Genomic DNA, 26,699 nt, shown 5'->3' on the forward strand with positions numbered 1-26,699 from the left:
GTGAAATGGAGGGGAAGGGAGGCGCAAAGGGCAAGAGCTCCACAGACCTCAGGGCTTGCTGCCTTCTCTCACCCCCCCAACATGAAGGGGGTTAGGGGACAGGTCCTCCTCCCTCCCACGGGGACAGCCCTGCATGAGCAAAAGTCCCTGTCCACCCACCACCCCCCCATCCCCAGCTGGGACAGACTCCTGAGGAGTGAGCTGTGGGCAGACAACGCTTTATTTGGGGGGGAGGTAGAAAGACACAGGTTGGGGAGCAGAGGGGCCAGCCCCACCACCCCTCCCAAGCCCCTTGGAAACAGGGGCAGAGACTTCCATTTCCCCCTGACAACGTCTGGGGGGGCTTCCCCCCACCCCCACCCCCCCCCTTCCCCCACACTGAGCTGGTGGTGAGGCAGGAGAAGAGGCTTTTCCTGCCAAGAGAGCAGGATCCCCTCCTGATAAGGGGAGACAGGCTCAGGAGGGAGGAAAACAAAGCCCCCAAGGGTTGCAAATAAACCCTGGGGGTGAGTGGGACAGGGGCAGTGAGGGCTCAGCTCTCACAGTTGATGGTTGTGCTCCTCCTGCCCTGCAGCAAACCCTCCTGAAAATAACCTCCAGGGTAGAGAATAAACCCCAGGCCCAAAAATGAACCCCAAAGTGGAGAATAAAACTCAGGGGTGAGCAGGACAAAGGCAGTGGAGGCTCAGCTCTCATAGCTGATGGCAGCATTACCCTCTCCTACCCCCCTGCAGCAAAAATAAACCTCGGGGCCAAAACCAAACTTCAAGGTGGAAAATGAATCCTGGGGTTAAAAATAAACCCCGGGGCTGAGTGGTACAGGGGCAGTGAGGGCTCAGCTCTTGCTGATGGTGGTTGTGCTCCCTCCACCTCACAGTAAACCCTCCTGAAAACACCCCCCAGGGTGGAGAATCAATCCCGGGGGTGAGCGGGGCAGGGAGGGCTCAGCTCTCGCTGTTGATGGCTGTGCTCCCCTCCCCCTGCAGCAGACCCTCCCTCTCAGCCGCCGTGCCCGCCTCCTCGCCACGGCCCCAGGGCAAGAGGGAGAGCAGGGGCCGGTGCAGGCCGTTGTAGAGAGCAGCCCCGGCGAGCAGCACCCCGAAACCCAGGAGCTGGAGGCCGTGGAAGGGCTCCCAGCCCAGGGCCAGGCTGCTGGCCCAGATGAGGAGGGTGCGGAGGCTGTCGAGCACCATGCGGGTGGTGGCACTCAGCTCCTTGGTGACGCTGATGCCGGCAAAGTTGAAGAAGGCGATGCTGCTGATGTTAGCCAGGAGGGCCAGGGAGATGAGGGGCTGGAAGCCAAGCTGGCAGAAGGCATCCAAGGTGTCCTCCAGCACCCGCCGAGGGTTCCCGCTGAAGCTGCCCGCCGGGATGTAGTACATGGGCACCAAGAGCAGGGCCAGGATGGTGAAGCCGAAGAAACCTGAGTGTTGGTGGGTGTCAGATGGGTGCTGCACCCCGTTGCTCCCCTCCCTGCACAATGCAGCCCTTCCCATGGGAGGTTGGGGCTCGATTTCCCTCTCCCCCAAAGTGATGGCAGGACCGACCTTCAGTGCCCACGGCGCGCAGCGGGTGCACGTCGTGCTGAAACACAAACTTCTCCTCCAGAACCATCTGCACGGCCACCAGCACCTGAGCTGTGATGATGAGCAGGTCACCTGTGGAGACAGGGGAGGAGAGGAGAAGAGAGGAGAGGAGAGGAGAGGAGAGGAGAGGAGAGGAGAGGAGAGGAGAGGAGAGGAGAGGAGAGGAGAGGAGAGGAGAGGAGAGGAGAGGAGAGGAGAGGAGAGGAGGGAAGTGGGGAAGGAAGGAAAGGGGAGAGAGAAGAGGAAGGGAAGAGGGGAAAGGAGGGAAAGGACCGTGGAGAGGAGAGATGGGAAGTGGGGGAGAGAAGAAGAAATGGGGAGAGAGGAAGGAAAAAGGGAAGAAAAGAGAAGAGAAGAGGAGAAAAGAGAGAAGAGAAGAGAAGAGAAGAGAAGAGAAGAGAAGAGAAGAGAAGAGAAGAGAAGAGAAGAGAAGAGAAGAGAAGAGGTGCAGGAGAGAAGGAGGAGTGAGGCTGAACGTCCATCTCCCTGCCCCAAGACGGGCAGTTTGGCACAGCCATGCCCTGAGCGCCAGCGAGCATGAATTCAGCGTGGCCACCCCCCCTCCCCTGCAGGCCACCACAGCATCATACCAGTTATCACCTCGCTGAGCTTGTGTTCCTGAGGCTGGGAGGTGCGCAGGTCAGCCAGCCCCACTACCACCAGCCCCACGATGGTCACCAGGATGCCCAGCCACTGGCTCAGCTCCAGCCTCCGGCCCAGGAAGGCCACGGAGAGGAGCCCTGTGAAGATGATGACGGAGCCACGCAGCATCTGGAAGCTGGAGGCACTGGTCATGTTCAGGGCTATGTGGGGAGAAAAAGACCCACGAGTCAAAGGGTTGGACAGGATTAGCTCTAGAGGTCTCTTCCAACACTCACCATTCTGTGATTCTAGGTCACATGTGGTAATGCCACCGGCCCTCTGCTTAATAGTCTGCTGTGCTAATTGAGAGCAGAGCAGTGATGAACTCATCAAAGAATTGTTCTAGTTGGAAAAGACCTTGAAGATCCTCAATTCCAACCCCTCCCCTCACAGTGCCAAGCCCACCACTAACCCATGTCCCTCAGCACCTCAGCTACACGGCTTTGCAATAGCTCCAGGGATGGGGACTCCACCAGCTCCCTGGGCAGCCTGGCACAGGGGCTGACAACCCTCTCAGGGAAAGAGGTCTTCCTCAGCTCCAATCTAAACCTCTCCTGGGGCAACTTGAGGCTATTTCTTCTTATCCTGTCATTCATTACTGGAGAGAAGAGACTGACCCACATCTCACTACAACCTCCTGTCAGGGAGTTGCAGAGAGTTATCCCCTCAGGCTCCTGTTGTCCAGGCTGAACACCGCCAGGGCCCTCAGCCCCTCCCCAGCACACTTGTGCTCCAGCCCCTTCCCCAGCTCCGCTGCCCGGCTCTGGACACGCTGCGGCCCCTCAGTGTCCCTCTGGCAGTGAGGGGCCCAACACTGAACACAGCACTCGAGCTGCGGCCTCACCAGGGCCCAGCACAGGGGACGGCCACTGCCCTGGGCCTGCTGCCACACCACTGCTGATACAAGCCAGGGTGCCACTGGCCTTCTTGCCCACTTCGGCAAGCTGCTGCTGAGACCCCTTGAACCAACTTCTGGGCTATTCCCTCCCCTAAAATTGATGGCCTTGTGGAATCCTGGCAGCACAACAAGCAAGCGTGGCCCCGGGGATGGGCATGTCCCCATCCCCAGCACTCACCCACGTACATGATGCTCGTCCCAGTCATGTCGCAGAGGGCGGGGGGCAGGAAGAGCAGAGGGCTGAAGGGCTGTGAAGGGGCCATGGTGGGCTCTGGCCTCCGCCGATCCCTCCACACCATCAGGTAAAACACCCCCAGGCAGGAAAACTCACCCAGGAACATGCCCACGGCCTGTGAGAGAGGTGAGTGAGGGGGTGGCTGGACCCACCAAGTCCTCTCCTCCATGCCCTGGGCTGGGGGCTCACCTGCAGGAAGGGGTGCTGGAAGCTGTGTTCCTCTGTCCCACCGCAGCCAGCAGCGGTGAAGTTATCGGCCCACCTTGGAGTAGAACAGAGGATGGTGGTTACAGCAGGTTAGAGGGAGTTAGAGAGGGTTGAGAGAGGTGTTTTAGACGGGTTTGGGGTGTTAGAGGGAGTTAGAGGAGGTTAGACGGAGTTTAGAGGGTTAGAAGGGTTTAGAAAGGGTTAGAGAAGGCTAGATGGGGTTTAGAGTGGGTTAGGGGGTGTTGAGAGGGTTAGAGGGGTTAAAAGAGGGTTAGGGAAGGTTAGAGGGGGCCGTTGGGAGCCGAAGCACATCCCAAAAGCCATCCCTGGGCCACTAGCCCCCTCCTGAGGTGACACGGGGAAGGAGACACCGGCTCCGACCTGCCGCAGCTCCTGGCCCGGCTCCCGGGGAGGGAAATGGACACCACTTTGTCACATCCCGTGTCTCACCGCCCGGATTCGGTGTCCCACAGCCTCTGGCACCCGTGTCCGGAGCCCGTCGGGACTGTCGGGAGACCAGGACAGCGTCGGGGTGGTGGGGAGCACCCCAAATCCCTTCTATCCTCCCCATGTCACCAGCCCTAAGACATGGGAGAGAACGGACCCAGGAGAGATGCTGGATCACAGGGGGTGCAGGGGGAGCCGCTCACACCCCCAGTCTCAGTTTTAGGGCATAACCCGCCTCCTTTTTTTGGCTATTCTAAGGAGTACAGGAGAGCAAAGGCTGGATAAACACAGGCTGGGGCACAGGTTCCACATAAGTCGTTTTGGTGAGCACCTCCCCTCTTCGGGGACTATTCACATGAAGGAGGGGACCCCGGCCCCTCGGTAACCTGTCCCCAGCCCCCTCAGCCCCTCGGGGCACCTCTACACAGACAGGCAGGCACTCAACTCCCCTCTGGCTGCTTTTTGCTGACTCTGAGGGACCACAGACCTGCTGAGCTTGAGGAAATGGGACCAGGGCAATCCCCCGGCGGTGCTCGGCGAGGGGCTTTTCAGCAAGGCCAGCAAGTTTTTGGCATGAGTCAGCGCCAGGGCTGGGTCGGATCGGGACTGTGTTTCGCAAGAGGCTTTGGCCACGGCGGAGAGCTCAAGGGCCACCTCGCAGCTCTGCTCTGCCCCGTGCCGCAGCTTCCCCATCCAAGGACGTCAGCCTGCAGCCTGGTCACCCAGTGAAACCGCACGGACATCCCCGCGTCTGCCCCACGCCACCGGGACGAGCCGGCCTGGCAAGTCTGTCCTGCTCGGGCAGCTCTCACAGCACCATCCTTATCCTCGCTGTGACGGCCGGGAGCGCCTCGGGGTGCTTCGCCTGAGAAGGGGGCCCTGCCTGGCTTTTAGGAGTGAGCTAGAGTGAAGCACTGGGTGCAGGGAGCTCGTTTTTGGGGGGCACTCCTCTCCAGCACCCCTTGGCAACACCTGCAAGAGGCTTGGAGACCCCCAGCCCTCTTGGACACGCAGCCCCCCCCCTTCTTCCCCCGTCACCACGAGCTGCGACCCACGGCCTCCCTACGGGGCACCCCACTGACGGCAGCCTCCCAAGGCGGGGCCGGGGCACGGACCAGCTCCTGGAGCACCTCCAAGCCCTCCAGATCACTGCGTGGCGCCGCGGCTGCCGCGGAGACGGGGCACAACCGCGGAGCGAAAGGAGGAAGGGAAGGCACAGGGATAGGGGCGGGGGGCGAGGCCGCCCCGGTTCAGCGCCGGGGAGGCCGGGGACTGGCGCGGGTCCCCCGCCGCCGCCGCCGCCGGGAGGACTCACTTGGCCGCCAAAGTGTTGATGGAACCGGTGAGCAGCATGAGGGCGGCGAGGCCGAGCCGATACCCGGTCCAGGCCATGACCGCCCCCGCACCGCCGCCTCCCGCCCGACACGCACCGCGGCGCCGCAGGCCCCGCCCCGCCGCAGGCCCCGCCCCGCCCGCCCACGCCCCCGCCGCAGGCCCCGCCCCGGCGCGCCTGTGCCCGCCTCGGCCGCCAGATGGCGCTGGCGGCGCAGGGCTCGCGCTCCCCGCGGCTCCCGGGGAGCCCTGTCCCGTTAACCTCGTCCCGTTAACCCCGTCCCGACTCACCCTGTTCCCTTAACCCCGTCACCCCACCCCGTTAACCCCATCCCGACTGACCTCGTCCCATTAACCCCGTCCCGACTCACCCCGTCTCGTTAACCCCGTCCAGTTAACCCTGTCCAGACTGACTCCATCCTGTTAACCCCGTACCGTTAACCCCATCCCGTTAACTCGGTCCCGTTAACTCTGTCCCATTAACCCTGTCCCAACTGACCCAGTCCTGTTAACCCTGCCCCATTAACCCTGCCTTGACTGACTCTGTCCCGTTAACCCTGTCCTGACTGACTCTGACCTATTGACTGTGTCCCGACTAACCCTTCCTCAACTAACCCTTCTCCGAGTGACCTTGTCCTGACTTAACCCTGTCCCGTCTGACCCCATCCCATTAATTCTGTCCCGACTGACCCTGTCTCATCAGTCCTGTCCCGACTAACTCAACCCCGACCAACCCATTCCCGACTAACTCGGTCCCGACTAACCCAATCCCGACTAACTCCCCGAGTTAATCCTTTGCAAGGCGATGCGCTGCCGTCCCCGGTCACTCTGTGGTGCCCATCCCTCATCCATCGCTACAGTGTCCATCCCCCCGCCCCCAGAGCCCCCTCTCCATGGGGTCGTTTTCCCCTCCGCCCTCCGAGGTATCGCTCCCCACCCGTGACCCTCAGCCGTCGGCCGACACTTGCCGTGGGGGCCCCCCACACCTGGCAGCGGCTGCACTCCCGTGTCCCCCCCCGCCCCGGGGCCTCCCCGCCAGCCGGAGATAAATTGTTTTTCCATCCACGTCAGTCCCGGCCGTGACCCGTGGGAGGAGAAAAACCCACTCCAAGGGCCGTGGCCAAGGCGGGCGGAGGGAGCACGGTTAACCCTTCCCGCGGAGGGGGGGAGTGGGCACGGGAAGGGGGCAGGGCTGGAGTGGGCATCTCCCGCTGCCCCATCGAGAGGGGGCCCAAAACTGGCCCTGGGGAGAGGGGTGACGAGGAGGGGGACAAAATGTGGCCTCGGGGAGCAAGTGATGGGGAGGGGGGTGAGATGTGGCCGTGGGGAAGGGAGCAATGTGGAGGGGGAAAAACGTGGGCCTAGGGGAGGTGTGTAACGGGGAGGGGTTTGAAACGTGGCCTTGAGGAGAGGGATGATGAGCAGAGGAGTGATAGGGAGGGGGCTGAAAGGGAGGGGGGTGAAATGTGGCCCTAAGGAGGGGTCGTGATGTGGAGGGGACTGAAATGTACCTTCTTTGTTGAAAAAGGCTTTAGAAAATCAGAGCAGTGCAGGCTTTCATTTATTTTTCTTTATTTTCCCCCATTAAACCCTGCATTGTCCCCATTCTCTTCCTGCTTCTCACCCCCTACCTGGCCCCTTTTTGGCCAGGCTAGTGGCCTTCCCTCCCCTCTCTCCTCCTCTTCCTCGTGGCTTGGAGCTTTGCAAGTGGCTGTCCTGCTTTGTAAGGGGAGGAATTTTAAGTCACTCCAGCGGACTCTAAATATTTGGGCTATGGCTGACAGGGAAACTGAAGTGCTTGGAGAAAGAGGGAGAGAGAGAAAAAAGTCCCTCAGGATAAGGCAGTAAGTCCCCATCGCTTCCCGGGCGATGTCCCCCCAGCACAGGGTGGCTGAGCCTTTTGTCCTGTCACTAGGTACCCTTGGGGAGGTACTGGATCTGTCCTCTTCCCTGATGTTTATTTAGAGCCATGGTAGGATCCCCCTGAGCCTTCTCTGCTCCCCAGCTCCCTCAGCCTCTCCTCCTTGGAGAGAGATTTGAGTTCACCATCTTGGTGGCCCTTTGTTGGCCTCTCTCCAGCAGTTCCCTGTCTCTCGTGGACTGGGAAGACCAGAACTGGCCTCAATACCCCAGATGGCCTCACCAGTGCTGAGCAGAGGGCTAGGGTCAGATCCTTCAATCTGCTTTGCATAATGAAGCTCAGAATGCCCTCAGAAGTTCAGCATATCCTGAGCAGCTGAGGGCCATGGGGGTGTTCAGTCTGGACAAGAGGAGCCTCACGGGAGACATCATCACTCCTTGACAGGAGGCTCTAGAGAGGTGGGGGCTGGTCTCTTCTCCCAAGTAATGAATGACAGTACAAGAAGAAATGACCTCAAGTTGCCCCAGGGGAGGTTTAGATTGGAGCTGAGGAAGAACTTTTTCTTCCCTGAGAGGGTTGTCAGCCCCTGTGCCAGGCTGCCCAGGGAGGTTGTGGAGTCCCCACCCCTGGAGCTATTGCAAAGCCGTGTGGCTGAGGTGCTGAGGGATGTGGGTTAGTGGTGGGCTTGGCAGAGTGAGGGGAGGGGTTGGACTCAAGGATCTTAAAGGTCTTTTCCAACCAAAATGATTCTATGATTAAGGACACCTCGTTGCTGAGGTGCTTTCCAGCCGAGTGGCCATTGCTAGATGGGGTTGTTCCTCCCCAGGGGCAGGACTTGGCACTTCTCCTCCTTGAACACCATGAGGTTTATTTCTGATAGCTTCTCCATTCTCTCAAGGTCTCTCTGGCCACTCCCTCATTCCCAGCCCTGTGTCACCAACAGCCTCCCAGCAGGTCCACCCCAACCCGTCGGTGACTTTCTCCCCAGCTGCCCCAGCTGCAGGGGGTTGGCAGCTGTGTGCAGAGGGAGGCTGGGATCTTGGGGGACCATTTGCACCCTGGGAACGGTCTTAAGTGGATCAGACCAAAGCTCCAGCTCTCCCAGCATTGCATCTTCTCCATGAGCAGTGCAGGAGGCTTGGGAGGATGGAGGCATTCCTAATCCCCTTGGACTTATTGAGACAGGTGCCCAAGGTCCCCCCAGCTTTTCTTTTTGTGCAGCTCTTGCCCGTGCCTCAGTTGCACCACACAGCCCAAGACAGTGGGGCTCATCCCTGTTTCCCACTGGGTCATACATCAGATTGCAACCCTTTGCTGTCCTTGGATACTTCTTGGCTGTTGCACGGAGCAGAGGAAGGTCTCCAGCCTGGGTGAAGGCTGCAGAGATGCTGCTATAGGCAGGACAAAGAGGAGGAAGATTAGAGCTCTGTTGGGGCTTGGGGGGCTGCAGGGAGAGGATGCCCTCCAGCTTTGCATCAGCAGATGCTGGCAGGGTGGGAGAGGCAGCCCGAGGTCCGAGGTCCTTCTCCTGTCAAGCCCACCAAAGGATGCTGCAGCCTCAGCTCAAAGCCGAGCCTTCACCTTTCCCCCTCTCCTTCCTCCGTGGGGAAAAATCAGGGGAGGAGCCGAGACTTATCCCAAGGAGATCCCCACACATCCCGATCCCGGCGGCACAGAGCTGCAGCACGGGGGGTTCCCAAGAACCCGGGGCCCCTGCTCTCCCAATCCCTCGCCCAGGGAAGGCACCGAGGCGCTGCCGAGGTTTGAACCAGCCTTTATTTCTCTCTCTAATGAAAGTAACTCAGTGGTACAAATCGACTTTGGCATGAGAACCAGAGAAACCTTTGCCGGGAGAGGAAGGAAGCGTGGTTCCCCTCGGGTGCCCAAGGAGGAGAAAGATGCAAAGAGCGAAAAGAAATTCCCTGGAGTCATCAACGAGTTGTTGTCCACTCGCCTTCCCCCCCCGCCCGAGACTCCTTTCCAATAGATATTTATAGATTTCTATAGATACGATAATAAATATCCTCTCTGGTATCTAACAGTATGTACAGATATGTCAAGTATTAGAAATACATTGGTTTTCTTCTGTTAAAAGGTGAGAAAAGAAAGAGGCGGGATGGGTGGCTGCCCCCTAAATGCCCCCCTGGCACCCCCGGGGCTCAGAGAGGGGCTGGTGTTCCCCCATGTCCCCGCTGGCAGGGGGACAACCTGTGCTTTGGGTGCTGGGGGGCGATGGGGATGCTCCCCGTAGGACTTGGGGCTGCCCTGTCTATGGAGAGGAGGGGCAAGGAGAGGAGTTTTCACCCCTGGGGTGGATGTGCTGGAGGTGACACCCCACTTCCCCCCCGGGATGTGCCCGGGGGGAAGCCCCAGGACCATCCCCTTCTCTGGGCTCAAGCTGTCGGGGCGAGGCAGGGCAGGGGTGGGAACGGGACCGGTGCAACCCGGCACCTGATGTGAAGGTGGAAAAGGATGAAAAAGTCATATAATACCCCAGATTGTCCCCCCAAAATGCTCCTTCTCGAGGCTAACGGCTCCGGCCCCACAGGCTGCAGCAGGGAGAGGATGGAGATGGGGATGCCAGGGGGCAGCGCTGCCCGTTCTGCCTCCCGGTGATGGCTCCGGGCTCCACATTTGGAAAATCCCGGGAACTCCCGGCTTTGCCCGTCTAAAAAGGGTTAAACAAACCCCACAGAGCTCTCGGAGGGCTGCCCACCGAGCCGGGGCTGGCGTTTTTCGGCAGCCTACGTGACTCATGGCTTGTTTTCTGGGCCGCAGGGGCAGGCTGATGCGCGCAGCCATGGCAAAAGCTCCGTCTAAGCCCCTCTTAGCCTGATTTGCCCGCTGATGCGTGCTCGCCTTCGCCGGCCGCATCCCTCGCTACCTTCCCGGGGGCGGCCCCGGAGCCGCGAGAACGGCGGAGATAGGATGGAGCGGTCGGGACTCCGCTGCTGCCCGCGGTCGGTGCCGGCAGCACCTCGTCCCCCTCTCCCTCCTTCTCCTCTGCCACACACGGTCACGCGTCACAGCCACAGCTCGGAGTGCCGTGGGGCTGCCGTGGGGGTCCCCAGGTGATCTCACAGATGTATCGTAGTGGGAGGCGTTGGCAGACCCCACCACCCCCCACCACATAGGGTTCAGCCACTCTCCGGGCTCTTCAAGTTTCACATTTTTGAGGAGTGGTTTTGCAGAATAAAATAGAAATAAAATAAGTTTAAATTAAAATGAAAACAAACCCAAACCAGCAGCTGCTTGCTTTCTGCTTTGGAGAGGACTGAGGCAGCCTCACCGCTGCTCTTGCATCCCCCCTGAGGTCCCAACCCCTCCACAGACGAGACCCCGGGGTGGTTTCCTCTTGCCGTCACCAAGGGGTCAAGGAGGAGGTGCGGGGAGGCGGGTCTGAGGAGGGGATGGAGAGGGGCTACACGGAGCTGCGGCGCTTCACGAGCCCCGGGAAAGCCGTCAGGCTGTGGAGCCCGGTGGAGACGGAGCTGATGGCCGACCGGCGGGCGTTGCAGAAGCATCTGTTGGAAGGGGTCTCGGGGCAGCGGCCCGGAGAGGAGTGGCTCTGCTCCACGCACGTATCCGAGGTGGAGAGGTCCCTGGGGATGATCATGGGGATGGAGTACTGCAGCTTCTCCCGGCTCTTGTACCACAGGCACGAGCACATGGATTGGAAGTGAAGGACTTCGGCGTAGACATTCCGAAAGCCGCCGCCACCGCCTCCTCCGCCACCCCCCGCCGCCGCCGGCACGGCCGAGCTGGCATCGGCAGGGTGGATGCTCCCGGTCTGCCCGTTGCGGGTCAGCAGCGCCCGGTGCTCGGCGTCCCGCTTCTCGTCCTCGGCGTTCATGGTCATGAACCTCAGCACCACCAGGTTGAGGAAAGCCCCGATGACCGTCAGCCCCGTCAGGATGTAGACGAAGCTGAAGGCCACGTACTGCGGCTTGGTCTGGAGGGCTTCGTCCTTCTGCAGAGCCACGTAGTCCCCGAAGCCGATGGTGGTGAGGGTGATGAAGCAGTAGTAGTAGGCATGGAAGAAGCTCCAGTGCTCGTAGTAGGAGAAGGCGGCTGCCCCGATGCAGAGGGTGCTGATGCAGGAGAAGAAGCCGATAGTGACCATGTTGGCCATGGAGACCTCTGCCCGCCTCATGCCAAGGCACTTCTTGATGCGGTGGAGGAGGTACTTGACGAAGGTGTTGATCCTCTCGCCCAAACTCTGGAACATGACAAGGGTGAGGGGGATCCCCAGAAGGGCGTAGACCATGCAGAAGACCTTCCCCCCATCTGTGCTGGGGGCTGCATGGCCATAACCTGGGGAGCAAAGCCACAGAGAGGGATCAGCTTGGTGATCCGAGGTGGGTGCAAGGTGTGCAGTGCCTCAAACTGCTTCACGGAATCCCAGAATGGTGAGGGCTGGCAGGGCCTGCAGAGTTTATCCAGCCCAAACCCCTGCTCAAGCAGGTTCCCCTCCATCAGGGGGCACAGGAACGTGTCCAGGTGGGTTTGGAAACCTCCCGAGAAGGAGCCTCCACACCCTCCCTGGGCAGCCTGAGCAAGGACTCCCTCACCTCAACACCAAACAAGTTTCTCCTCCTGTGCCACTGGCATTTGCTGGGTTCCAGCTTGTGTCTGTTACCCTGTGTCCTGGCACTGGCCACCACACGACAAACACTGGCCCCATCATCTTCACATCCACCCATTAGGTACTTGTAAGTGATGATGAGGTTGAAGACCTCATGAAAAAGAAGGAGAGAGAGCTGGAGAAGGGGGAAAGCCCTTGGCTCGTGGGGAAGAAGCTGAAAGGCTGGTGGGAGGTAACGGATGAGTTGCTGCATCTCTGGGTTGATGTGGGGGCTGCTTGGATGGACCCCAGCTGGGGTGGGGGGACATTCCCCAACCTTGGAGGTTTGGGAACAGGAGTTTTCTCATCCCTGAAATACATGTCCTGGAATGCCCCATCTCAGAGCAGCCAGGCAGAGGAACACAGGAGATGGGCAAAAGAGGGACTTTCTGAGGATACAACAGGCAAAGGTGCCTGTCTCTCCTCTGTCACCCCAGCGCTGTGTCCCCATGCCCCACTGACCACCATGTGATAGCTGGGGGAGCACCCACGCCCATTGGCACCCATCCAGCCCCGAGAGGCCATCTGGAGCAGAAAGGCCTCATTCTGCCTCAGCACTAGCAGCTGTTTCCTCCCTAACAGATCTGGGACCCCATGGGACAGCTGTGTGCTGAGTTGGGGCAGAGAATCACTGGGATTCCCTGTACTGAAGGAAAGCCCATGCTGTCAGGCACCTGCTACTTCCCTTCTCCTTCTTTTTTCTGTCCCTTTCCTTTCTCTTTTTTTTACTCTCTCCTTTCCCCTTTTCCCTTTCCTCCTCTTTTTCCCTTTCTCTTACTTTCTCTTTCCCTCTCCTTTCCCTTTCTTTCTTATTTTCTTTCCCTTTCCCTCTTTCCCTTTCCCTTTTGCTCTCTCTCTCCCCTGCCCTTCTTTTATCTTTTTCCTTTTACTTTCCCCTTCCCTTCCCTTCCCTTCCCTTCCCTTCCCTTCCCTTCCCTTCCCTTCCCTTCCCTTCCCTTCCCTTCCCTTCCCTTCCCTTCCCCTCCCTTCCCTTCCCTTCCTCCCTTGCCATCACTAAGCATGGGGTGAGGGCTACCTAGGCCTTTACCTCTGATGCCCAGAGCATCAGGGGCAGGGGATCAGACTCCATGGGACTCAAACCATTTCCCTCCACATGTGACAGGGCTGAGGATGCTGGCACAAGCACACCCACCACAGCACCCACTTCTCCAAAGCCCGCCCCAGCAATGGAATCAGAGTGAGCACCCACAGCTGTCCAAAGCCACAGCAGCTCCGGAGCCTGTGGGGTCAGTGGAGGGGAGTTTGTCCTGGCTCATCCTGGCTCAGGTGGCATCCCCCACTGCCACCCTCACAAGGAGCCCTCCCCATCACCCTCACTGGCAGCCTTGGTAGGCCAAGGATTAAGCTGGACTGGAGTGAGGAGAACAGAAGGATGATCAGATCTCTGCCCAAGGCAGCTCCGAGGCGATGGCCTGACCTCTCCCAGCCACCATCACCACCAGCTCAAGCTGTGGTGCCAGGAGCTGGAGAGCATTGTTGGAGAGCATCACAGGAGAGAGAGCACCACCTGAGACAATTACCAGAGTGATCAGAGAGAGCATTGCTTGAGAGCACCACCAGAGAGAATCACCAGACAGAATCACCGTAGAGAATCATCAGAGAGAATTACCAGAAAGAATGATCAGAAAGACCGTTTCTAGAGAGAATCACCAGAGACAGAGTATCACTGCAGAAAATAACCAGAGAGAATCACTGGAGAGAGAGCATTACTGGAGAACATTACTGGAGAAGCATCATTGGTAGAGCATCACTGGAGAGCATTGCCAGAGCATCACTGCTCTCCTCAGTGCTGGGTGCTAGCCTGTCCCTTGCCTCACTGCCTGCACTGGGATGCTGCTGGCTCTTGTCTCACTACCTGCTGCTTGGTGCCCCCTCTCCATCTTCAGAGGGGACACTGAGGCAGTGCCGTGCCACCTGGGTGGCCGCTGACTCCTGCATCACTTCAAACAGGGCCCAGATCAGCCCTCAACCCACCCCTCCACCTGCTCCTGTCCCTCTGCTCTTACCAGACACCTCTGTCCCACTCCCAACAGCCCAAATCTCCCCATTCCTCATGCACCAGCCAGGTTTGGGGCCATTTGGGGCCTCACTGAGCATCCTCCTGCCAGCTCCACACAGCCACAGCCTCCTGCAGTTATATTTAGCCCTGTTTCCCCCCGGGAAGGGAGTTTATGAGCTCTCGCAGTGTGTCCAGGCGTCCGTCAATCTGTCACTCCCCCCCCTCCCCTTCCAGGCTTTAGCAAGCACTGCCTGATCTCCAGCACGTCTGAGCACAATAGGGAAGGTCACCAGGGATGGGAAATCCAGACAGTGGGAATGGGGAGACCCTGGGTAGGTAGCAGAGAGGGTGGGCCCCCAAACATCTCTTACACCTGCAGTTTCATCCAAGGAAAGACATTGGAGAAGAGGAGGAGGCAGAGTCCTGGCAGGTTCAGCAGCAGCTCTGCTTGTCCCACTGCACTGGATGTCTGACTGTGACATGTGCTGGGCACAGGCAGTGAGGCTCATCATGTTCCCTGCAGAAGGGGTTCAGCATCCTTACTTCCCACCTTTTTGGGACCTATGGTGTTTAACAGCTTTATCGGTGATCTGGATGAGGGATTGAGGGCACCCTCAGTCAGTTTGCAGATGACACAAAGCTGTGCAGGAGTGTAGATGTGTGTGAGGGCAGGAAGGCTCTTCAGAGGGCCCTGGCCAGGCTGGAGCAATGGGCTCAGGGCAATGAAATGAGGTTTAACAAGGTCAAGGGCTGGGTCCTGCCCTTGGGCCACAGCAACCCCAGGCAACGCTCCAGGCTGGGGCAGAGGGGCTGGAAAGCTGCCCGCAGGGAAAGGGCCTGGGGGTTGGTGCCAGCGGCTGAAGATGAGGCAGCAGCGTGCCCAGGTGGGCAAGAAGGCCAGTGGCACCCTGGCTTGTATCAGCAGTGGTGTGGCAGCAGGCCCAGGGCAGTGGCCGTCCCCTGTGCTGGGCCCTGGTGAGGCCGCAGCTCGAGTGCTGTGTTCAGTGTTGGGCCCCTCACTGCCAGAGGGACACTGAGGGGCCGCAGCGTGTCCAGAGCCGGGCAGCGGAGCTGGGGAAGGGGCTGGAGCACAAGTGTGCTGGGGAGGGGCTGAGGGCCCTGGCGGTGTTCAGCCTGGACAACAGGGGCCTCAGGGGAGACATCATCACTCTCTGCAACTCCCTGACAGGAGGCTGTAGCAAGGTGGAAGTCTGTTTCTTCTCCCCAGTAATGAAGAATAGAATAAGAGGAAACAGCCTCCAGTTGCCCCAGGGGAGGTTCAGATGGGAGCTGAGGAAGAACTTTTTCCCTGAGAGGGCTGTCAGCCCCTGTCCCAGGCTGCCCATTGAGCTGGTGGAGTCCCCATCCCTGGAGCTATTGCAAAGCCGTGTAGCTGAGGTGCTGAGGGACGTGGGTTAGTGGTGGGCTTGGCACTGTGAGGGGGCTGGTTGGATACGAGGATCTTAAAGGTTTTTTCCAACAGTAAAGATTCTCTGATTCCCCTTCATCTCCTGCAACGCCCCTAAAACTCCCTGTCGGACAGACGCTCCTCTATGTTGTTGCAGGAGTGAGGCTGGCAAAGGCAGATCAGGGTCGGGATGCTCTGGGCCCTCGCTCAGGGTGCTGCAAGCAGGCAGGGAGCACAGCGTGTGTCCCCAGGGAGAAAACATGACATGTCCCTGAGGAACGCGGCTGACTCGTCTCCTTTTTAGGGCTGCGGAGGAGCCGGGGTGGATCTGGCGGCGGCTGCGGGAGCAGGTGCAGGGCTCGGCTGGCCCTGCCCTGGAGCAGAGCCCGGGCTGGCGAGGGGAGGAGGGAGGGAGGGAGGGAAGGATGGATGGCTGGCGGGGATTAGCGGGGCAGCTGCCGGGGGCGGGAGGAGCAGGGGGAAGGCTGCAGAGCCGAGGTGTTACAAGGCTGGAAGGCGTAAAAGGGCTGGGAAGGGAGGGAAAGGGTCCCTGGGAGGTGGTAGTGGGTGCTGGAGGTGTGTGGGAGTGGGAGTGAGCCCTCCGGGGAGGGAGTGCAGGAGGCAGGGTTGGGAAAGAGGGAGGGAGGACAGGGGATGGATGGAGGGAGGGCGGGAGAATGGAGAGAGGCCGGGCAGATGATGCGGGGAGGTATGGTAAGGAGATAGTGGGAGGTGCAGAGAGCCAAGGCAGGGGAATGGAGGTGGAGAAGGCAGAGAATAGAGGGAATCAGGGCAGAACATGGGAAGCCCCATCTGAAAACATAGCCTGGAAGCTGGCCTGAGTATCAGGGGTATGAAGTGGGCAGGAGGGCATCTCCCAGCTTTATAAACTTGCTGCAGGAAAGCAGGTGCTGGCAGTGAGTGAGGGCTGGTGGCTACAAGCTCTGGCCTGTGCCAGGACACTTCCAATCTTGTCCAGGAGCTTGGCATCTTGTTACCAGAGCCACTACCTTCCTCCTGCTCCAGCTCAGCAGTGGGAGATGCTCCTGCGGTCTCTGCTGGGCACAGAGTGGGTTCACCCTTGCACCCACTCTCACCATAGAATCACAGAATCTTTTTGGTTGGAAAAAGCCTTTAAGACACTTGAGTCCAACCCCTCCCCTCACCCTGCTGAGCCCACCACTAACCCACGTCCCTCAGCACCTCAGCTACACAGCTTTGCAATAGCTCCAGGGATGGGACTCCACCAGCTCCCTGGGCAGCCTGGGACAGGGGCTGACAACTCTCTCAGGGAAAAAGTTCTCACTCAGCTCCAATCTAAACCTCCCCTGGTGCAAACTGAGGTTGTTTCCTCTTGCCCTGTTATTCATTACCAGGGAGAAGAGACTGACCCCCACCTCACTACAGCCTCCCGTCAGGAAGTTGCAGAGAGTGATGATGTCTCCCCTGAGGCTCCTCTTCTTCAGGCTGAACACCCCCAGGGCCCTCAGCCCCTCCCCAGCACACTTGTGCTCCAGCCCCTTCCCCAGCTCCGCTGCCCGGCTCTGGACACGCTGCGGCCCCTCAGTGTCCCTCTGGCAGTGAGGGGCCCAACACTGAACACAGCACTCAAGGTGTGCCCATCCCATAGCCTATGTGTCTGCTGAGGGCAAGTGTTGACACTTCCCCCATCCCTTATCCAGAAGAGTTGCCAGGTAACAGCCTGCCCCTCACAGAAGTATGGCAGAACCTATCTCTCTGGTCTCCGACCTGTTACAGCTTCCCTGTCCATTGCTGGACTGTGGGGCTGCAAGAGCGACAAGTGATGGTGGTGCAGGTTCAGGTGTCTCAGATGATGGGGGATCTACCTAAGTGCTGAGCACTTTGGGATACTCCAGTGCCCCAATTTACGTCTCAGTTTGGGATGAAGACAACTCTGGGACCAATTCCAGGACAAACCCAACCTTGGTTCTTCCAAACCTGTGACAAACCCAACTCTGGTCCTTCCAAGCCTGGTTTCACATGACCATGGAACCTTACAGCCTGTCTCCCTCTGTGTCCTGCTTCCCAGCAGGTTCCTGTGCATTTTGAGGAGAAAGGACTGGTCCAACCACATCCGTTGACACTGGTGAGTCCACAGTCAGGAGCGTCCCAGGAATGCCTCAGTGGAGGAAAATCTTCATCCTTCAGAGATATCACCCCTGCCATAGCAACCACCCTCCCTGAGTGGACCCCATGCCTTTAGCTATCTGTAACAATGACAAGCATGCAATGACCCCACATTCCCAAAGCCCTTTAGCACCTAGAAACCACGAACACCCCCAGCACTCAGCCCTGAGCCCCTCAGGTCTCACAAAGAAACTCGTGGGGTTCCCCAGAGATGGAGGCAGTGGGTGGGCATCCCTTGGGGCACAGCATGCCCCTGGCAGCATCCTCCTTCTCTCCTCATGTCATCTCTGCACCACCACACCCCATTGCTCCCAGTAAGGACTAGCATCCCGCTCAGTGTTTTAACAGGCACCCGTTTCACAGAATCACAGAATGGTGGGCGTTGGCAGGGCCCTGCAGAGCCCATCCAGCCCTGCTAAACAGGTTCTCCTCCATCGAGTGGCACAGGAACATGTCCAGGCAGGTTTGGAAACATCCCGAGAAGGAGCCTCCACACCCTCCCTGGGCAGCCTGGGCCAGGGCTCCCTCACCTCAACACCAAACAAGTTTCTCCTCCTGTGCCAGTGGCACTTGCTGGGTTCCAGCTTGTGCCTGTTACCCCTTGTCCTGGCACTGGCCACCACAAAACAAACACTGGCCCCATCCTCTCCACATCCACCCTTTAGGGATTTCTCAGCATTGATAAGGTCCCCCCTCAGCCTCTCTTCTCCAGGCTGAACAGCCCCAGGTCCCGCAGCCTTTCCTCCTCACTCAGATGTTCCAGTCCCCTCAGCATCTTAGTAGACCTGCACTGGCCTCTCTCCAGCAGTTCCCTGTCTCTCTGGAACTGGGGAGCCCAAAACTGGACACAGGACTCCAGATGAGGCCTCACCAGGGCAGAGCAGAGGAAAGGAGGAGGAGAACCTCCCTCAACCTGCTGCCCAGACTGTCTTCATGTCTCCCATGCTCTTCTTGATGCCCCCAGGAAGTGATTGGCCTTCTTGCCTATGAGGGCACATTCTTTCCAGTTTACCAGTGCCTGTGGACCCCAGCTGTGCCCCAGGCTGGGTCTGGGGATGAAGGTGATGCAGGCAGCACATAGAGTGTCCCTCAGCACCCCCCAGGAGACACCTCAGCACTGCAGGGTGAGCAAACAAGAAGGCGGAGAGTGGTTGGGAAAGCACCATGTGAGAGCAGCAGCAGTGCTGCCCTGAGTAAACACAGTCCTGGCACTGAGATGCGCCCAGTGCTGCATGGGGACACTGGCACCTGCAGTGCCTCAGGCCCCGCCCCGGTCGGGACTGAAGGGCAGTGGGATGTAAAAGCCCATCAGCTCAATCATATCACAGACCTGTTGAGATTGGAAAAGCCCTTTGAGATCCTCAAGTCCAAGCCCCAGCACTGTCACAGCCACCACTAACTCATGTCCCTCAGACGCAGCTACATGTCTTTGAGATCCTTCCAGGGATGAGGAATCCACCACAGCCCTGGGTAGTCTGGGTCAGAACTGGACAACCCTTTGGGGGAAGAAATTGTGCCTCATCTCCAATGTAAACCTCCCCTGGTGCAGTTTGTGCCAGTTTCCTCTTGTCCTACCATCTATCCATCCATCCACCCCTCCCTCCCTTCCTCCTTCCTTCCATCCACCCTCAGATCTCTGCCCACTCTCTTCTCTTCTTGCCCATCTCTTTCCCTGCCCACCCTCACCCCCTCCATCCATCCCTTCCCCATCTCCCTACTGCCACCCCCCACAAAAAACCTGCTGTACTCAGCCTCCTTCCTGACCCAGAGGTGGTGGGTGTCACCCTGGGAGAGGGTGTCTGGGGGCTTATGTCATTGTGGGGTGAAGTTGGAGACTCCCCCGGGACACCAGCTCCTCAGCAGGGTGAGAGGGTGTGGAGATGAGGGTCTCCCCCTCTCCCAAAAACACAGCAGTGGGGTCATTCCCCTCCTGAGACCCCTTCCCATCCTTTGCCGCAGCATCTGTACCCTCTTGTGTCACCGTGACCCCTCCTCCCTCATCTTTATCCTGTGCACTTGGGGGGTGTCACTCCCCAAAAGGGCTCAGATGAGGGATGAGTGTGTGTGTGTGTGTGTGCGCCCAGATCGCTGCCTGCAGGGGGGGGCCGCATCCTGCCGTGGCGGGGGGGTCGGGATGGTGTCATGGAAAATCCCAGCGCCGGCCAAGCGCCCTGTTTGCGCCAAAACTGGCAATTTTTCCCTTGCTCTTGGGGCTCTGCCAGGCCCTTCCTCACATCCCCCCCCCCTTCCTCTCATCCTGCAAAACGGGGGTGCAGCTGGGCATGTCTCCCCCCCTCCCCCCACCTAGGCCTCCGAGACTGGTCCTGATGGAGTTGTTTTTAGGGGAGAGGCACCCTATAACCCCGTGGGACAGCATTAGACCCACAGTTGGGGGCACCCCTGTGACCCCAGGGACGCTTCCCTTCAGAAAATGGGGTTATTCTTTCCCATTCTGAGGTTCAGACCTCTGTCAGACAGAGGGGAGGTCTGACAGAAGGGGGGCTGCCCCAGAGCTCATCCCTGGCATCCCCTGCCCCGGCTCCCTTTGCCCAGCATCAGCTCTGTGACAAGCAGGATGTGGCTCCTTCCTGCCAGCCCTCTGCTTGCTTTGGGTAGCGGCTTGGTGCGGAGCGGGAAGCACAGCACCAGCACCCAGGACCAACACTCAGTATGCAACACCAGCACCAGCATCCAGTACCTAAACTGACACCCAACACCAGCATCCAGTACCAGCACCAACTCAAGCACCAGTACCAGCACAAGCACATAGAATCCAGTACCCAACACCAGCACCAGTTACAGCATCCAGTACTTGTACCAGCACCCAACACCACCACCAGTACCAGCACCAGATCAAGCACATAGCACCCAGTATCAGCACCCAGTACCCAACACCAGCACTCAGCCCCAGTATCAATGCCTAACACCAGCATCAGCACCAATACCAACATCCAGTACCTGCACCAGCACCCAGCACCAGTGTCAGCACCAGCATCCAGCACCAATATCATCATCTAGTACTCAACACCAGTACCACTACCAGAACCAGTGCCAGCACCAGCACCCAACATCAGCACCATGCACCAGCACCCAACATCATGTGCAGCACTGTGCACCATCATCCGACACTGTGCACCGTCACCCAGCACCATGTGCAGCACCGTGCACCATCACTCAGCACCACTGGCAGCAGCAGCGGGGCTTCTCTGCCCTAGGGCTGCTTTCCTTACCCCGTCTCTACCCCTTCCCGCCCCCTCTCCGCCCCTTCCCGCGCCCCACAGCTCCGTGCTCGCTCCTTCCATTAACTCTCGGGGCTGTGATTCACCCGCCGTGCCCGTGGGCCGTAAATCCTCCGCCGCAGCCACCTCAGCCGCGGAGCTGCCTGATAAATATTTAAGCCATCTCATAAATCACACGCCGGCGGAGCGGGGCTCTCCCGCCGATCCTGGCAGCACCCGGGACGAGCAATCAGACCCGGTGCTTGCTAACTGGGGACAAAACCTGAAAGAAATTGGCTGGATTTGAATTTTTTTACCCATGCCTTGGCGATGAAGCCCTCCTCCCGCCTCTCCCCTCCCTCCACCTCGGAGCACCGCTGCCCTGGCACGGGGTGTTGCTGCCTTGCTCTGAGTCAGGCTTTGCTGGCGAGTTTAATGAGGCATCAGCTGGGAGAGGCCGGGGCGGGGGGGGGGGGGGGCGAGGGGGGAAGGGGCAGGGAAGGAGCGGGTACTAATTGCTGTTATCGCTCCAGGGTGGAGAGGAGGAGGGAATTTAGAGCCTGGGAAGGAGGGAGAGGAAAGGTGGAGGTCTTGTCAGCAGGGCTGAGCTCCTGGTTCGGAGGGTCCCGGAGTTGAATCCCGTGGGAGAGGACACCCAGGATATTTCTCTGCCATTCCACGATGGAGGTTTATTGGAGCCCTCCCCGGGAAGAGGCCCCGCTGGTGCCACCTCTAAACCACACGTGGCCGCGGGGAAGGGCTCAGAGACACCTCCAAGCTCAGTGCACACATTCCATCTCCCCATTCACTCTCTTTGTGCTCATCCCCTGACATATATGAGGGTCAGTGGTAGAGGTGCATATGCCCTCATTAGGTTGCAGAATCAACACCCCAATTAGCAACCCCAGTGTTTCACAGGTCTGATGGCTAACTGGAGAGGGAAGGAGAGTGGCTGTCACCTCCCAGCACTGCTCTCTGCCAGCTCCTGTGGCTCAACAGCACTGCTGGGGGCACCTGAACCCCCTGCAGTGACCAAGGAGCCCTCAGGTTGGGCCACTCTCCTGGAGAAGCCCCCGTGCATCCCTGATGCTTGAGAGGGGGAAGGTGCTGTCTGTCTCTCCCCACTGTCTCTCATCACTACCTTGTCGGGGTCTGGGTTGAGGGGAGAGGAATTGCAGCCCTGGGAAGGCGCTACAGTTTTTTTTCCCTCTGGCGTGTTAACTCTGAAACCTATCAAAGGCCTGTTCAAAGGTGCCAACACTAATTTCCACTGCTATCTTTTTTAGCAGGCACGACTAGCATAGGATAGAAACAGAAATGTCTGGCTTCTTTCCCACAGCTGCAGCCCCAAAACTGCTACAAGCTCCTCTGTGTTCCAGCGTTGGCAGCTCCCGTGCCTACCCCGAGACATTTCTGTGCTGCATCCCCTGACACCAGAGAACAGGGGCTCCTTCCATCCCACTTGTACTGGTTCCAGGAGGGTTGTGCTGGCAGTGGCTGGTGGGTGAACGTGCCAGGGTGTCCCCAGGTCCTTCCTCCGCAAACTTGAGCAGTGAAGGACTAAAGGTGCTGTGGATGTGATGGGCTGGGAACAGACCCTGTTGTCCCTGGCTTTGCAGGGAGTGAGTGTCAGCAAACCTCAAGATCCTGGTCCTCTAGATCCCCCAAGATCCTGAAACCTCAAGATCTCTGTCCTCCAAATCCCCCAAGACCAGCAAATCTCAAGATCTCGGTTCTCCAGATCCCCCAAGATCAGCACATCTCCAGATACCAACCCTGTCCTGGTGCTTGAGAGGGGGCTGCACCCCACTTGCAGGGTGCAGAGCTCAGTGAAGGGAGGGAGACCTTCAAAGCAGTGAAGGCTTTTGGCTCTTTTCCCAGATCAAGGGGGAAAAAAAAAGCTCCAAACCAAAAATGCACAACAAACAAAAAACAATCCCAAAATGTAAGAAAAGCTTCCTGAGTAGGACCCGTTGCTCTCTCAGCTATTCCTCCTTCTCATTTTGAATCTGAGCATGGAGATTTTGATGGGTGCAGGACCCCGATTGCCTCCTGAGCCCAGCAGAGAGCCCAGCTCCTCACTGCAAGAGGAGCTTTACAGAGGGTTTGGTTGGTGATTTCCTGGCAGAATGCCTTTTTTTTTTTTTCTTTTCCCCACCCCACTGGAAAATCCCATTTCATGGCAATAATGGCATTTTCTTTCCCCTCTTTGTGGCTTGTGATGGTTTTGCTTTCTTTGCTGGGTGCACACACTGGCTGTGTTCAGCAGCACCCGAGCTCTGTTGCAGCTAAACTTCCTAAATCATCACGTTTTTGAGAAAAAAAACCACTCTACCAAATATTTATGACCGTGCCCCTTCCCCCTGCACACCCCTGGACACCACAGATAGGCTGAAGCTGCCAGCAGAGAAGGGCTTGAAGCCTGTAGAGCTGCAAAGCCCAGTTTGGGGACATTCCCTTTGCATTTCCCTCCTGCTCCGCTGTAGCTGGACACATGGTTTTCAGGGCTAAATGTCAGTATCCCAAACCCAGAGAGGCCCCTCAGCTGCCCTCATCAAGCCTCAAATGAGATTTTAAGGTTTTAACCTCCCAGCTGTATCTTCTCCCTCCTCCATCCCTCCGTTCCTCTGGGCTCCGAGCAGAGCGGAGTGGTCGAGGGGCGGGGGAAAGCTCAGGGAGCCCGACGTGTCCGCAGCCCGGCCCCGAGCCGCGGCCTCTCGGGACCGTGCACACCGGTCGCGCTTTGTCTCCGTCCTCCCTCACTGCAGCGTCCTTTGTGTGGGCTGGCGAGACGCTGCTCGCTCCGGCTCGCCTCCCGCTCGCTCGTCTCCTCAGCTTCTCCCCCCCGCACCGCTCCGTACGCCCCGCTTGCCCGCTCCTCCTCCCTCTCACGGCAAACATAAGCTGCTTGTCTTCACTTTCAAAGCCTTCCCCAGCTGCTCCCGCCAGACCCTGTCCTCTGCTCAGCCCGTGGCTGCTCCAACACCCACATCTCAACCCTAAAAATCCATGGCCATCCAACACCACCTGCATCACATCCCCAAAATCAACAGCCACCCTGACACCCGCATCTTAGTCTCCAAATCAATAGCCACCCCAATACCTGCATCTCACCCCCAAAAACCCAAGGCCACCCAGGCACCTGCATTTCACAGAATCACAGAACCTCAGGGGCTGGAAGGTACCTCGAAAGATCATCCAGTCGACCCCCACCTGCCAGAGCAGGATCATCTAGGGTAGGTCACACAGGAACTCGTCCAGGTGGGTTTTGAATGTCCCCAGAGAAAGAGACTCCACAACCCATCTGGGCAGCCTGTTCCAGTGCTCTGGCACCGCCACAGTGAAGAAATTGTGTTTCTTTGGAACCTCTTGTGCTCCAGCTTGTACGCATTGCCCCTTGTCCTGTCATTAGACATCACCGAGAAAGGCCTGGCTCCATTTCCATGACACCCACCCTTTATGTATTTGTAAACATCAATGAGATCATCCCGCAGTCCCAAAATGAGCAGCCACCCCAACACCTGCATCTCAGCCTCAAAAACAACAGCCACCCCAATACCTGCATCTCACCTCCAAAAATCCACAGCCATCTCAATACCCATATCTCAGACCCCAAAACCTGCAGGAACCCCAACACCCCCATCTCAGCTCCCAAAACAATGGCCACCTCAACATTTGCATCTCAGCCCTGAAAACTCATTGTCATACTGACACCTGCACTGCATCTCCAAAACCATCAGCCACGGACACTCACATCTCAGCCCCTAATTACCACAGGAACCCCAGCACCCACATCTCAGTCCCCAAAACCCACAGGGACCCCAACATCCACCCCTCAGCCCCCAATTCAACATCCACCCCAACACCATCATTCTCAGCCCCCAAAACTAAGAGTCACTCCACCATGCATACCTCAGCCGCCCAAGACTAAGAGCCACCCCAAAAGGAGGCCAGGCAGGGAGCTGAGGATGGGGCAGTTTAGGGACCAGGGGACATTGCAGAGGTCATCTCAGGTGTGTCCATGAGGGGACCTGAAGGACGGATGGGTTGAGGATGCGAATAGGGTGAACTTACAGAGCACTGAGAGGGGACTCTGCAGCCTCCCCCCCCCTCCCCCCATCTCTTGCAGCCACTCTCCCAAAACGGGGAGCACCCTGTGTGGGATTGAGACTCCTGAGCACCGGAGTGCAGCCCCTTGTAGGGCTCGTCAGGTTAGGGGGTCCCATCAGGGTTCCCCTCTAAGGGCAGGAGATGTGCTGCGAAGGAACCCTGTCCCCAGGGGACCTTTCTCCTCCTCATCCCCCGGGGAAATGGTCAGCCGAGGAAACTGCATGTCCCACAGCCCCACTGTGATTCCCACCTGCCCCCTCCCCCGGCCGAGCATCTGCTGCTCCACAGCCTCTGCCCCCCCTCCCTGCCCCTCGCCCCTCGCGAACCTCCCTATAGGGCTGCAAAGCGGGTCCCAACTCAAACATACCCTCCCCCCTTCCTTGGATATTGCCGAACTGCGGGGGGAAGGGCAGGGCAGTGAGGTTGAGTGAGGAACCCCGAGTCCCTGCGGAGGGGTCTCGAGACCGGAGGATGTTGCTGGCAGGGAGCCCAGAGACTGCGGGGATGGGAGCAGGGAGCCCAGAGACCACGAGGATGGGCACGTCGCCTTTCCCCGAGGCCGGGGAGCTGGGGCAGGAGGGATCCCCGATGTCTCGGGGATGGGCGCGACGGGGAGGTTCCGGCGAGAGCTCTGAAACTGAGAAGAGGGGCTGGCGAGTAGCCCCGATACCGCGGGGATGGGCGGAGGGTCCGCGCGGGGGTTTCCCAGGTCAGCGGAGCCACGGGTAGGTCAGGAAGCCCTGACGCTACGGGGATGGGCAATTTCGGGAGGATCCAGGCTGGGGTTTCCCGGTGGTGGAGAAGCCGAGGCGCCCCGATACCGGGGGGACGGGGGGGAGGTCGAGCGAGGATTTCCTGGTGACAAAGACGGGTAAATAAGCCTGTCGCTACGGGGATGGACGTTTTGGGGAGCGTGCTTGGGGTGGTGGGAGACATTCCCAGGGGCAACGGGGGCTTGGCGGGCGGAGAAGCACTGATACCCCGCGGATGGGCGGGAATGCGAGTGGCGGAGGAGCCGGGCAGAAGAGTCACCCCGATAGCACGGGGATGGGCGGCGGGGAAGCTTTCCCGGTAGAGAGGAAGCCCGGCAGGAGGGTCGCCCCAGTACCATGGGAATGGGAACATAGGGAAGGTCTGCCGCGTGTGTGTGTGTGTGTGTGTGTGTGTGTGAGGGGGTAACCGGGGACGGTATCCCACGGCTGGAAGACGGAGAAAGGTCTCCGGGGAGCGTGGGGAGAAGCGCTGGGGCGAGAGGTAACCGATACCTATAGTAGTGATGACGGTGATGGCGAAGTAAAAGGACCCCGCGAATTTCCACTGGACGCCGGCCTTGTGCGGCTTGAGCTTGAGGACGACCCACTCGAGTTCGCGGTAGCTCTCGGCGCTGAGGTTGTACTTGTTCTTCAGCTCCTGGCTCTTCGCCTCCAGCCGCCGCCGTTCCGCCGTCTCCTCCTCCGACTCCAGCGCGTCGAAAACGGCGGCTCCCACCAGCAGGTAGGTGAAGGTGCACATGATGAGCGCCAGCGTCCGCACGTTCTGCCGCTTCATCGTGCGGCGGCGGCGACGGGAGGCGGCGGCGGGGCCGTCTGGGGCATGGCGGCGGCGGCGGCGGCGGCAGCGGCGGAGGGCCCGGCCCGGCCCGGCGCGGCTCGGCTCGGCGCGGCGGAGGAGCGGCGGGGAGGGGCGCGGGGGGCGGCCGCGGGGGCGGGCGGGGGCGGAGCTGTCCTTCAGCACCACCGCCCCGCGCCCGCGCCGCGACCCGCACCCTCACCCACAGCTGCAGCGGCACCCGTGCCGGCACCGGCAGTGGGGCCCGCACCCGCAACACCAGCTGCAACGGCACCGCAACCGCACACGGACACGCGCCCACACCGGGACCAGGTCCCACACTCTCACCAGGATCCGCACCTGCACTGGCATTGGGATCCACACCAGGACTCAGCACACACAGGGATCGGGACAC

At 59.3% G+C, this 26,699-nt stretch overlaps 2 protein-coding genes across 4 annotated transcripts; both read right to left on the bottom strand.

The window, feature by feature from the left end:
• Window positions 1-377: 377 nt before the first annotated feature.
• On the bottom strand, window positions 378-5,444 carry SLC35F6 (solute carrier family 35 member F6). 3 transcript variants are annotated; one of them, XM_061989773.1, is made up of 6 exons: window positions 5,331-5,444; window positions 3,551-3,623; window positions 3,305-3,476; window positions 2,177-2,389; window positions 1,548-1,658; window positions 378-1,423 (listed from the first exon to the last, which is right to left on the bottom strand). In XM_061989773.1, exons 1-6 carry the CDS (start codon window positions 5,405-5,407, stop codon window positions 945-947), a joined length of 1,125 nt encoding a protein of 374 aa, XP_061845757.1. In that variant the 5' UTR covers window positions 5,408-5,444; the 3' UTR covers window positions 378-944. The 3 variants fall into 3 exon arrangements, with proteins under 3 accessions (XP_061845757.1, XP_061845756.1, XP_061845758.1); XM_061989772.1 differs by lacking the exon at window positions 5,331-5,444 and adding an exon at window positions 4,503-4,973; XM_061989774.1 differs by lacking the exon at window positions 5,331-5,444 and adding an exon at window positions 3,950-4,166.
• A 5,185-nt stretch (window positions 5,445-10,629) lies between these two features.
• On the bottom strand, window positions 10,630-26,284 carry KCNK3 (potassium two pore domain channel subfamily K member 3). Its single transcript, XM_061990398.1, has 2 exons — window positions 26,002-26,284; window positions 10,630-11,522 (listed from the first exon to the last, which is right to left on the bottom strand). Exons 1-2 carry the CDS (start codon window positions 26,282-26,284, stop codon window positions 10,630-10,632), a joined length of 1,176 nt encoding a protein of 391 aa, XP_061846382.1.
• Window positions 26,285-26,699: the final 415 nt, after the last annotated feature.

This window comes from Colius striatus, chromosome 2 (assembly GCF_028858725.1).
Source record: "Colius striatus isolate bColStr4 chromosome 2, bColStr4.1.hap1, whole genome shotgun sequence".
Taxonomy (NCBI): Eukaryota; Metazoa; Chordata; class Aves; order Coliiformes; family Coliidae; genus Colius; species Colius striatus.